Source organism: Sminthopsis crassicaudata, chromosome 4 (genome assembly GCF_048593235.1).
Source record: "Sminthopsis crassicaudata isolate SCR6 chromosome 4, ASM4859323v1, whole genome shotgun sequence".
Classification (NCBI taxonomy): Eukaryota; Metazoa; Chordata; class Mammalia; order Dasyuromorphia; family Dasyuridae; genus Sminthopsis; species Sminthopsis crassicaudata.
In genome coordinates, this window is record NC_133620.1 from 61,447,744 (window position 1) to 61,461,565 (window position 13,822).

The 13,822-nt window shown below is 34.3% G+C and overlaps 1 protein-coding gene across 1 annotated transcript in view; it reads right to left on the bottom strand.

The window, feature by feature from the left end:
* Positions 1–13,822, bottom strand: part of SLC9C2 (solute carrier family 9 member C2 (putative)) — a 105,281-nt gene that overhangs the window by 69,495 nt on the left and 21,964 nt on the right. The window contains exons 8-12 of the mRNA XM_074308373.1: positions 11,467–11,566; positions 10,729–10,872; positions 7,159–7,327; positions 5,969–6,050; positions 116–282 (exon numbers count right to left, since the gene is read on the bottom strand). Of these exons, the coding sequence (XP_074164474.1) occupies positions 116–282; positions 5,969–6,050; positions 7,159–7,327; positions 10,729–10,872; positions 11,467–11,566 (662 nt within the window). The remainder of the gene's footprint in view (positions 1–115; positions 283–5,968; positions 6,051–7,158; positions 7,328–10,728; positions 10,873–11,466; positions 11,567–13,822) is intronic.

Here is a 13,822-nt window from a genome sequence, read left to right on the forward strand (position 1 = left end):
AAAGTTTTCAGTGTGCTGACATCAGAACTAACTCATTACTCCATAGTACACAGAGAAAGTCAAGACTAAGGAAAAGAAAAGAGAAGCATTATTTTTAAAAAATAGCACGACTCACAACAGTAGGGCACTCGATTTTGGTTTTGTCTTCTACTGTGGACCAAATAATATTTGTCAAAATGTTTTCTGTTTTAGATAATAGAATTGCATTATCCAACACTTCTTGTATGTGTAGAATAGCATTTTGCATTGCCATTTGTCTTGGGAGAGAAATAGCACAAAGACCTGTAAAAAGAAGAAAAATATCTCTAAAGCAGTATCCATAGTGCCAAGGAAAATTGAAAGGTCACACAATTTAGTTGTGAATATTGAAGAACACACACACAAAATCTTAGTGGTCAAATTGTGAATGAAGACATATACATATATATGCAAAATCTTTGATCTCACAGGAATCTCAGAGACTATCTAATCCAATTTTTTAATTTTGCAGAGAAGTAACTGGCTCAAAATAACAAGGCAAGCTAGACAATCAGGACTGGAATATCTACCTGTGTCTAGACTTCCTGTCTAAGTATATATATGTGTGTGTGTGTGTGTGTGTGTGTGTGTGTGTGTGTGTGTATACACACACACACATATATAGCTATATATATAATCAAGTCCATCTAATTTACATTTAAACACACACACATATACATGTGCAGATGTACACATTGTATGTATGTATTCCTTAAGTGTCAATCTCCTTATTCTAAATTCCTTTCTCTTTACTTTAAATAATACATCCATCTTTATGATTTTAATCATCTCCTCTAAGTAGAAACTCTTCTCAAGTCCATAGGATCATGGATCTAGAATGCACCTCAGAGTACACTTAATCCCATAATCTTTTTATTTTATAGTTGAAGATGGTAGATTAAGAAACTTGTTTAAAGTAATGTCTCAAAGTTTTTCTTAAACTTACTCAATTGCAAATCTCTACTTCTTCCTCTTGAAATTAACTCATATTTAACATTGACTAAAAGCAAATTCATTATCTTCCTTCCTTCCCACATCCCTCCCTGTCACAAAAAGCAGCCTTCCATCCTATTCCTGTCAGTGCTCCCACCAATCTTCTAGGTACCAAGTCCTTAAAGTCATTTTTTGACTCTTTTCTCTCCTTTACTCTCTATATCCAGTGAATTTCTAAATATGTTATTTCTCCCTTCACAATATCTCTTTAATACAGAGCTATCTCTGGAGCAAGGTAAAAATAAAAAAAATTTTCCCCAACTCCCAAACATAGAGAGACCCTGTACCACTGTTACAAGTAGTAGTTTGTACTGGATTTATCACCCAGCTCTAGGGAATAAACTACTGAACTGCTAGGGAGTACTTGCTCTGGTCCCTGCCAAAAATTAGGCTCCTCTCTACTGGATCTGGAACTTCTTGTCAGAGTGGTAAGCACAGTCTTGTTTAGTTCATTCACTAGAATACTCAGTGCCCATGGTAATATCCTGTCCCAAGTGTCTGCAGACCTCTTTGTTGTCTCCTTATGCTGACTTGGGCTAGAAAATTACTCACAGTGATTTGTTTTCCTCAAATTTCCCCAACCAATCCTTAATCTGGTGCATTAAACTATGAGAGAGAGCTTAAAAAATGTTTCATGTATCCTAAAAGAAGAGTAAAAATAGAAGACTATCACTTTAAATCTTTGACTCTACACTTAAATAAAAAAAAGTGTAGCAACAAATAACCTGGCATGCATTTGCATTGGCATACCAGTATCCAAAAGAAATAGGAGCAAGACTTATTCCCCATAGACAAACTGTAATAGTTAGGGGAAAAAATCCTCCCAGGTAAAGGCTACAATTGAGTAATAAAGCTCAATAGGGACTGGGAAAATTAGTGTGTGTGTGTGTGTGTGTGTGTGTGTGTGTGTGTGTGTGTGTGTGTGTGTGAAGGGGGGGAGAGGTTGGTAATTACTATAGGGGAAAAGGTATAAAAATAGATCTTGTAAAATCACCTTGTTTATAAACTTACAATGACCTGCAGACTTATCAGCCTGGGAAAAAGCTTATTAAGATTATGAAATTCCTAAGTATAATCCAGGAAGGGAGGAAATAAATATTTAGTGAAACAGAAGACTTCTAAACATCCTGATGAAAGAAACAGGGCTAGATATAAAGAAATCAAGAGAGAGATGAAAAGGTAAATATGAGCAAACAATCAAGAGACTAAAAAAAGAATGAGTTGTTTTACATCATAATATATGGAGGTAATGCTTATGTACCCTCAGAGACATAATATCATCAGGGATCATAAAAGGAATTTGATAAGAAGTAAGCTTAGGAGTGTTTATATTATTTTTCTCATCTTAAAAGAATAAAGAAAAGGGAGGCAGAAAGTGGGAAAATATGTTTAATTGGAGTTTGTAAGTAGAAAACTACAAACTAGTAAGAAGGGAAAGAGGAAATGGACAACATTTAAATCTCATTCACTTTCTGAATTGGTCATAGGAGGGGAGAATACATAGATCTGGATACCATTAAACAGAGAAAAAAGAATAAGAGTTGAGATGAGAGAATAAGAAGAATTATAGATTGAGGGAAGGGATTGGTTCAAAAAAAGAAAAACAACTATAAAGAGTTAATTTCCAAGAGGGGTTTGAAAGGACTGGGGGAGGGGGAAGGGTAAGAACCTGTGCTTGGCTTTGGGTGAGGGAAAGAGGGCAGGTCAGAGTTACTGAAGCATATTGCATCAAAACTGGAGTAGAGCCTGACTCTTACTCACAACTCTCTTCCTCTTTTGAAAGAGGAGATTGGAGGGGGGAAGAAAAAGGGAAATATAAGAAAATAGGAAGGAAAAGAAAAAGGAAAATACAAGAAAATAGGATGAAAAGAAATACACAATTAACAATTATAATTGTAAATATGAATGGGATGACTTCACCCATAAAAGGGAAGAGAATAGCAGAATGGGTGTGAAAGTTGACTACAACAATAAGTTCTTTACAAGAAATACACACAAAAAATAAAGATTCACACAAGCTGAAATAAGGGATCAGAGGAAAAACCATTATACTTCAGAGGAAGTAAAAACAAACCAGGATAGCAATCATAGTTCAAGTAATTATCAAGGAAAACTGTCCTTATGTCCTAAAACCAGAGGGTCAAGTAGAAGAATCCACCTATCACTGCCTGAAAGAGATACAAAATGAAAACTCCAAGAAATATTATGTAGCCAAATTCCAAGCTCCAATTATGAGAAAATATTTCAAGAAGCCAGGAAAAAAACAATCCAAATATCATGGAGCTATAGTCAGGATACCATAAAATTTAGCAACTTCTATATGAAAGGACTGGAGAGCTTGGAATATGATATTCCAGAGGGCAAAGGAGATAGATTACAACCAAGAATAAGTTAATGGAAGTATCAGATCAGAATATGAAAGAATTAAGACAAATGAAGTTTTTGAAGGGTTTTAATCTAAGCCTAAAAAAGATGTCTCATGTATTCTAATGGAAAAGTAAAAATGGAAGACTATCACTTTAAATTTTTGACTGTACACTTAAATAAAAAAGCACTAGCAGTAAATAACTTGGCATGTATTTGCATTGGAATACCAGCATCTAAAAGGAAACAGGAGCAAGACTTATCCCCATAGACAAACTGTTATAGTTGGGGGCGGGGGGATCCTCCCAGGTAAGGTTACAATTGAGTAATGAAGCTCAATAGGGACTAGGAAAATTATTGTGTATGGGGGAAGGGGAGTTTTGGTAATTACTGTAGGGGAAAAGGTATAAGAATAGATCTTATAGAATCACCTTGTTTATAAACTTACAATGATTTGCATAGACTTATCAGCCTGGAAAAAAAGCTTATTAAGGTTGTGAAATTCCTAAACAATGAATTGATTTATTAAAATTATGGTATCTCTTCATGCATTCTTTGAAAAGGAGGGAATAATTTACAAATTTGTTTATAATCTAGTAGTGACTTATGAGATGATTTGTAGTTAATAGATTCACTGTTCAGTGGATTTCCAAAATGTGATTGCTGAATTTTATGCCAGAATGATTTTAAATTTGTGGAAAAGGAAAAAAAGAACAAGAGAAAGATATTAAATGAAATCATTTTATGTTTGTTTGAAGTCTGGTAAATTTTTATTGACAAATGCAATAAATAACAGGAGAGTAATGATAATTGTATCTAGTTCTCACTATAATTGGCAAAAGTTACTATTTAAGGTAAAATCTCATTATTTTGTTCTGAGTTTTGAATTTAGGTGTGATTAGCTGTTCCTGAAGAATATTATTATTATTTGAATGATAATTAAACAAAGATGTGTTATACAAAAGTGATTTGTTAGTGGCATTAATTTTTCCAAGATAATTGTTGTAAAAGTGTTATACTTTACCTAATGTCATCGCTGCAATTGGAATAAGGTGGAAGAAAACTATAAAAGCTAATTTTCCTGTTGGTTATGTTATTTCCCTGATTGTGCTTCTTTTGATGTTGTGGATTGTGTCTCTAGTGTAGCTAATTGATGTGTTCTTTTGCTTTCACTGTGATAATTGAATCACTGATCTAACTCTCATGGATCCTTGGCAGAAGATACTATTAGAAAGAATGTATGAGCAAGTCACAGGGAGTAGAGTACATAGTGGGAGCAAGAGTCTATATTGTGACTTGGGGTATCACGGTTATCGTAAACAGCAAAACATTCTGCGGAGAAACTTTCATGTGACCCTAGACCATTTCTTAGCTCTATGCCTTCTTTGAGCTGTTTCTATATAGAAAGCCTGGCCCAGGATTGGTGTAGAAATCTACTTCTGCTCTACCATTGCCCAGGACCAACTTTGAAAATAAGTTTCCCCTCACAGGCTAATTGTACACTTTTTCAAAGTCTGATTCTTTTTGTACAGAAAAATAATTGTATAGACGGTATACATATATTGTATTTAATTTATACTTTAACATATGTAACATGTATTGGTCAACCTGCCATCTGGGGAGAGGGTGGGGGGAAGGAGAGGAAAAGTTGGAACAAAAGGTTTTGCAACTGTCAATGCTGAAAAATTACCCATGCATATATCTTGTAAATAAAAATCTATAATAAAAAAGGAGAAAAAAAAAAGAAAGTAAGTTCCCCCAATAAAACTGATTTATTATTATGCTGGTGTGAACTGCCCCTCTCAGAGGTGGAACTGTACCTCTGGATGGTATACCACCTGACACTCCCCCAATTAGAATACAAGTTCCTTAAGAACAGGAACTATTTTATTTCAACTGTATATATTGCAGTGCTTAGCACAGTACTAATCTGTGCTTGGCATAGTAAATACTTCATGAATATTTGTTGAATGACAGTATTATCATTAATAAACATTGGGAAATTGTAAGCATTTGTCTTCTCCATCTCCTTTCCTACCCTTTCTGAATCTGCAAAAGTAATCTTATCAATGATGTTTTTGTAATAAGTAATTATGATGATAAATATGTGTGCACGAAAAATGTTTTTTTTTTCATATTTACTGTTAAAGGTCTGTATTTTTACAAATACTTATAGTCAGCTATATAAAATTCATGGAATATTTTGTCTTTATACCATGGATTTCCTCTACAAGCATAAGTTTGCAAATTTAAATATATATTAACAGAGATCTTACAGAAAAATTACTTTTCCACACTGTTGAGTGAATAGGTCCCTTTTCCTCCCTCAATATTCCCTTACTCCAGGTTTTTCTGGCTCCTACTCCTTTACACACACCAGATCAGCAACCCACTAGTCAGGTAATTAAGAGTTTATGGACTCCTCCTTTAATTTCACATATGATTAATTTATGGTTTATTCCAACAATTACCCTATATAATAGAATATTATTATTATTTGAATGATAATTAAACAAAGATGTGTTATACAAAAGTGATTTGTTAGTGGCATTACTTTTTCCATGATAATTGTTGTAAAAGTGTTATACTTTACCTAATGTCATCGCTGTGTGAATCACCATGTATGAATTTATTATCATACTCAGTATAGATACAGCTAGAACTAAGATTAGATACTAAAAAATAAACAAATAAGAAAAAGTCATTAAAATTTTTCCAAGGTTTATAATTATTAGAATTAATAGAAAAAAATAGTCTCTGATGCTATTTGGATTTTTAAAAATTCTCTTCCAGTCAATAATATGTTTTTTTTCCCCTCTGAGTAGAAATAATGTGACAGAATGAATAAAGAACCGGGTTCAAATCCTATCTCTGATAACTATTATCTGAATGATCCTGGGCAAATCTTTTAGAATGCAGCTGAGATTCCAACAGCTAGCTTGCTTTCTCCCATAGTACCTTGTATTCAACCACTTCATATATATATCTATATACCTGCTTTTTATTCCAGGACTGAGGTATATTAGTATCCAGTGGGAACCTCCAAAAGAGTCCAAGAATGTCAGCATGGAATGATTATCCTTGGGTATATTCTCCCAAATTGAGGTTGTGCAAAGAAGCAGAAACAGTACTTCACTTGGAATGAAGGTGATTTAGCAAATTTTAAGTGCTCAATAAATTCTTATTAACTGACTTATTGCAGGTGACAAAAGTTTCCCAAACCTTGCACAGGCAAATGAGGTTGTCAGTCAATCAACAATTTCATGGACCAACATCTCTACTCAGGGCATATGATGCCATACTTAGATAGCTAATGAATTGATTTTGTTGCCCTGTCTTTTTTTCCTCTTCTTTATTATAAAGATTGTCTATTTGAGGAGAAGAAAGAAAAACTTTTTCAACTTTCTTTTGAGTTTCTTTTTTCTTAATGGAGAAAAATTAATAGATTGAATAATCTTGTTAGTCAAAATTATTCACAAAGCACTTTATAAATATTATCTCACAACAACCTTTGGGAGATAAGTGCTATTAACCCCATTTTATAAATGAAGAAATTGAATCAGAGATGGAGACTTTCCTGGGATCATCTAACTAGTGTCTGAGGTTATATTCTAATTAAATCTTTCTAACTCCAAATCCTGAGAGATGTTATCTACTATAACACTTAGCTACTTCAATTCAGAAAAAAAAAATTTAAGTACACTGAATAGTATATCACATAAATAGCTACTGCAAAAGTAATGGGGGGAAGAGAAGAGAAAAGTAAAGCTTTTGATTAATTACCATTTGTGGTAATTGTACTTTTTCTTCATTCAAGTTAGGGATATCTGGAGCCAGGATTAAACTGAAAGATCCCTTAATGCTAGACCAGAGCATAACAATCCCCCACTTCCAATTGAATTCACAACAAGAATGTAGTAACATAGGGCTTACTAGCAGAATAGTTATCATCCTGTACAAAGAAAAACATTGGAAATTAAGGTTTAGATTAGAGAATTTTAGGATTGGAAAGGACCTAATAGATCACCTATTTCAACCTCCTACCCCATACGGGAATCCCCTAATAAGAAGCCATCATGTATTCTGGCTGTAAATTCAGGGACTATTACTCTCCACACCCTTTTTTAAAAATTTAAAATATTTTGGTTTTTTTCTCTAATTACACAGCATTTCTTAACTTTTATGTTCTGGATTTTATTATTCTCTCTTTCTCTTCTCCCTCTTTGAGAGAGTAAGTAATATGATAGAGGTTACACATGAGCAGTCATTTTAAGATTTCCATAATAGCTATTTTGTGCAAGAATACCAAGAAAGAGAAAGAAGAAAAGACAGAGAGAGAGAGAGAAGAGAAGAGAAGAGAAGAGAAGAGAAGAGAAGAGAAGAGAAGAGAAGAGAAGAGAAGAGAAGAGAAGAGAAGAGAAGAGAAGAGAAGAGAAGAGAAGAGAAGAGAAGAGAAGAGAAGAGAAGAGAAGGAGGGAAGGAGGGAGGGAGGAAGGAAGGAAGGAAGGAAGGAAGGAAGGAAGGAAGGAAGGAAGGAAGGAAGGAAGGAAGGAAGGAAGGAAGGAAGGAAGGAAGGAAGGAAGGAAGGAAGGAAGGAAGGAAGGAAGGAAGGAAGGAAGGAAGGAAGGAAGGAAGGAAGGAAGGAAGGAAGGAAGGAAGGAAAGGAAGGAGGGAGGGAGGGAGGGAGGGAGGGAGGGAAGGGACGGAGGAATGAAAGAAGAGGAGGGAAAGGGGGAAAAGGAAAGGGAAGGGAAGGAAAAGAAAAATAGTATGTTTCTGTCTATATTCAAGTAATATCATTCTTTTTCTGAAAATGGATAGCATTTATCATCATTAGTCCTTCGGGAATCTCTTAGATCATTATATTGCTGCAAATAGCTAAATGATTCATAGTTCTTTATCATGCAATATTGCTATTTCTGTGTACAATGTTCTCCTGGCTCTGCTCACTTCATTTTGTATCATTTGATTTAAATCTTTCCATTTTTTTCCTGAAATCATCTTGTCATTTCTTATAGCATAATAATATTCCATTATAACCACATTCCACAACTTGTTTAGCCATTTCCCAATTGATAGACATCGCTTCAATTTCCAATTCTCAGCCACCAAAAAAATAGAGCTGTTATCAATATTATTGTACAAATATATTCTTTCCCCCCCTTTTTTTAAAATCCCTTTGGGATACAGACCTAAGTAGTGGTATTGTTGAATCCAAAGGTATACACAGTTTTAAAGCTCTTTGGATAGAGTTTCAAATTGCTCTCCAGAATGATTGGATCATTTCACAACTCCAACAATTCATTTTCCCACACTCCTTGCAACATTTATCATTTTCTTTCTTTTTTTTTTGTCATAGTAAGCCAATCTTATGGATAACCAGTGATACCTCAGAGTTATTTTAATTTGCTTTTCTCCAATCAATAGTGGTTTAGAGTATTTTTATGTGACTATTCATAGCTTTGATTTCATTTGAAAACTGCATATCTGACAATTCCCAATTAAAAGAATGACTCATATTCTTATAAATTTGATTCAGTTTTCCATAAATTTGAGAATTGAGGCATATATGAGAGATATTTGTGTAAAAAAATTCCTAATTTTCTGGTTTCCTTTTAATTTTAGTTCTGTTGGTTTTGTTTGTGCAAAAACACTTAAATTTTATGTAATCAAAATTATGCATTTTATATTTCTTAACTCTATATCTTGTTTGATTCTAAATTCTTCCTGTGTCCATATATCTGATAGATAAATTATTCCAATTTGCTTATGTTATCACCATTTATGTCTAAAGCATGTACTCCTTTTGACCATCTTGACATGTGGTGTGAGATAGTGGTGCCTAGTTTGTGCCGTGTAACTTTCCAATTCCCTACACTCTTTGTTGAATGCATTTTGGTCTCAAAAGCTTGGATCTTTGGGTTTATCAAACACTAAATTACTATGGTGATTTATTGCAATATATTATGTACATAATCTATTCCATTGATCTCTTTTTTGCCTGTACCAGATTGTTTTGATAATTACCACTTTATAATACAATTTGAAATCTGGTACATTTGTGCCACCTTCCTTCACATTTTTGCTATCCCTTTTAAAGAGAAAGTGATAGATTCATCTACTAATCGTGTATATGTGGATATGTGTATATATAATATATAGGTATATATTTTTGGGTACGTGCTACAATGAGAGACAGGGAAAGAAAATAGTGAATAAACATAAGATGTAGCAAAATTCACAAATAATAATTACAACTTTGAATGTGAATGGGTGTGAAATACCAATGACAAACCAGCTCTATTGACTCTCACAGAGACCATGAAAACAAGAAAAGATAGAAAACTGATATATATGGTCAAGACAAATATCTATGCTCTCCATATTTAAACCCTAAAGCCACAAAATTACTAAGGAAACATAAAGCAGATAAACCAATCAGTGCATGAAAGAGCAATGATTTGTATACTGGTAGAAACTAGGTATTCTCTATAGAAACAGCTTCACCCCCTTGCTACCCTAAATAATGAAACATGTCTAACACACCTGTTCCTAATTTTTCTGGGTCTTTGCACGTCTGCTGGCTGACATTTAGAAGGGCTTAAGGGGGATTAAAGCCAGGTCAAGGTGACCTTGAATCCTGCAACTAAGCAAGTGTTGCTAGGTAGATGTTGTTGCCTAGAGAGGCACAAATGGGATATTTATAGCAGCTCTCTTTGTGTTGGCAAAGAACTAAATTACAAATATCCCCATCAACTGGGGAATGGCTATACAAGTTATGGTGTATGGTTGTAACAGAATACTACTGCGCTATAAAAAACAATGAGTTCAGTGATCTTAGAAAGGCAAGAAAAGATTTAGATAAAATGAGCAAAGTGAGCAGAATCAAGAGACCATTATAAACAATAAAACAGTGTTGTTGTAAGAAAGACCTAGCAACTAAGTAATTTTGACTATTATAAATATACAAATTAAAAATAAAAGACACATGAAAAAAGGATGCTATCTGTATCCAAAGAATTAATTGATAGAAGTATGTACAGAATAATTTACATGTATGTGTGTGTGTGTACCTAATGATAGCCATCTCTGGAGGGGAAGGGAGGAGAAAAAAAAAAGGAAAAAAGATATTTAAAAAGATATTTACAGGATAATGTTTATTATATGTTTAAAAGGAATAGCCATAGTTATCCATAATAGATTTGCAGTTTCATGTGCAATTATCTTTTTTATTATTATACATGGTATGGAAATGCTTAATTTATTCCATGAACATAAAATAAATTTAGAATAAAGTGATTTAAAAAAAAAAAGAAATATATCTTAACAAGTTTCAACAGAATTAATGCTTACCTTGTAACATTCGCTGTTATAAATAATAGTATGGTGAAAATGAAGCTGTGAAAATCCAGGTGCCTAATATCTTCACACCCAATCACAATGCCAATAAAAGTAAATATGAAAGATTGGCATGAAAATGACAGCATGAATAAGAACCTAAGTTGGAAGGAAGTAATATTTTCACATATTCATCTTAACTATTCATTTCACTTTTCTAGTGGGCTCAGGAATCTGTTCTCAACCCACCACAAGCAAAAGTTGTTGTATCAAGCATTGTTTGAAAGAACAACAAAATTTGGTTGCAACTCATTGCCCAGTCCCATGATTCTCCTAACTTTGATCACCCCATACCAAAAACCTTTATCCCCCAACTCACCTCTATCTTTCAGAATAATAAGAAGTCATTAAACCATAAAAACAAAGGGCTCAGTTCTCTGTATTTGGTTAAAGGAATACCAATGACCCTCCATCTACAACCAATCCCACATCAGAGACAACATAAATTACTTATTTTAAAGTTTAAATGACTATGTTTACCATATATTGAATTACTTGCCATCTGGGGGGGAGGGGGAAGGAACACAAGGTTTTACAAGGGTCAATGTTGAAAAATTATCCATGCAGATGTTTTAAAAATAAAAAGTTTTAATAAAAAAGTTTAAATAAATGACTATAGCTAGAATTAAAGTTACCAAAATATATAAAACATAGCAAAAAAAAAAAAAACCCATAAAATAGTAATAATCTTACTTAGAAATTGTGACATCAATTCCTGGCCTAAAGCTTAAGGAATCTAAAAGGAGCCCAAGAACAATGACAGCAACAATGCCTGAAAGTCCCAAATATTCAGCTGGAGAGAAAGAAAAATGAATGAAATTAAATGCATGAAAATCTATGTACTCTATTTTGTTATTCAACATATAATCAAAAATGGTTTCTCAGGACCTGGGTTCAAATTGTAGCTCCCTTGACAATTCATTTAACTGCTCTAAACCTCAACTGCCTCCTCCATTTAGCAGAATTTACACTACCTATCTCCTAGAGATGTGGTATGAATCCAATGATAGCAAGTATATAAATCACACATCTATTTTCACTATAGTTAGCTTGATAAATTGGCTATACTGACTTAAATTCAGACATGAGGAATAAAAAAAATTCTGTATGGAATAACAACTACTAAGATCTTCTTTCCCAATCTCCTAATTTCAATGACATCTTGCAAGGGTCTCAAAATCCCATAAAATAGAATTCATAGAAATACCATTCTCTAGATTAGGGGTGTGCTGGAACCAGCTTGAACCTGCTCTAGAGTTGATTGTTCCATTTTTAGAGTGTGCATGTAATGCTTTAAAAATTAAATTTAAAATTGCATGAGGAAGAAAGGGACAAGAAAGAAGAAGTTTTTCCAGATACTGCTTTTGAATTTCAGTGAGCCTATTGGTGATTCAATCAGTAAATATTTAAATTTCGCTATATTCTTGGAACAATGTAAAGTGCTTGGGATTCAAAGAAAGGCAAAAGTATGGTCCTTGCCTTCAAGGTATTTAATGGAGACAAGAGACAAATAAGTATGGACTTAAGGTAGGAAGTATGTGGAAGGTAATTTCTGAGACGAGGCATTGGCAGTGAATGGCTGAGGTAAAGGGGGGCAGTAGATCAGAGAAGTGGGAATGATCAGGAAAGAGCTCTTGTAGAAAGTGGGATTTAAAGTGAATCTTCACTTCTACCTCCTAGCTTCTTTTAAGACTCATTTTAAATCCCACTTTCTACAAGAGGTCTTTCAGAAAATTCAGAAGAGATATAGTCAGTCAGTTGGTCAATAAGCATGTAGGTCAGGAAACAAAAACAAAGTCAGGGAAAGAAGGCTGTGTGAGGAATGAGTGGGCTAGTACAGTTCCTGGAAAGAAGGGTAAAAAGATGGTAATCATAGGAAGGAGTCAGGTGGTGGAAGGCTTTAAATGCCAAACTTAGGGTTTTCTATTTGATCCTCAAGCAAGCACTTTGCAAGAAAAAAAAAGGGGGGGGGAGAGAGAGTGGCTTGGGGAAGCGATACAGATGTGAACTTTAGGCAAAACTGTTTAGGCAAGTGAATTATGGATGGACTGGAGTGGGAGGAGAGTTGAGGCAGAGTCACCCTTTCTGAAGGCTATTACAGCTATCATATGAGAAGTCAAGAAAATCTATTACAAAAGTGGTAGCTGTGGAGGGGAAGGCAATGTGTACGGAGACAAATTAGGAAGGCAGAAACAATAAGATTCACTTCCTTCTGTCCGATATAGGTATTAATAGAGTAACCAAGCTGTTTCCCATGTTCTCCACCATTTGTATGCTTTCCTTTTCCTGAGAATCTTTCTCATCCTAGTATTGGAATTCCTATACACCCTCAGTGCCAAGAGGAGCAGTCCCCACAAGGATCTTGGCTCCTCATCACTCTGTCTAGCCACTTCCAGGCTTGGACTTTGTGGCTATCCACTACCCCAAAATCCCACCTCTCTGATAACAAGGTTAAAGATCAAGGAAAATTAATATTAGATTATCTTATTTAATAATCAACGTTTCTATGTGATCCATGCTGCAGAGAATGACTCTTATATTCTTGTTTTTATCCTTTACTAAAGTTTGTGTTGACTTATAGGGAAATCAGGACAATAAAAACATAGCTGAGTCAAGATTGCTGGAGGAAGCTGTCTATTATGGAGCAACTTGCATTCCTTGAGGTTCAGAGACAATTGCAACACCGAAGACCAATCCATTTACCAATCAGGGTTGCCTTATATTTGCCAAGGGACCCAAGGAAGTACTGTCAGGTCAATAAGAAGGAAATCCACACCTGGATTTAAAGGACCCTATGGCCTCCCAAGAAATTGAGGTCTTTAGTCTCTCATTTACCAAAGACCCAGGTAAAGTCTTTGGTAAGTGAGAGACTAAAGACCTCGATTTCTTGGTTATTGTTAGCCTAACTAATAAATTGATTAAATCATGCTTGCACTACTGTCTCTTGGAATTTCAATCTCAACAAATTTAAACAAAACTTCTTACTTACCTCACTTAATTTATCTTTGAGTTTCTGGAGGTGGAAAGGAATTCTAAAGCTAAGGTTTAG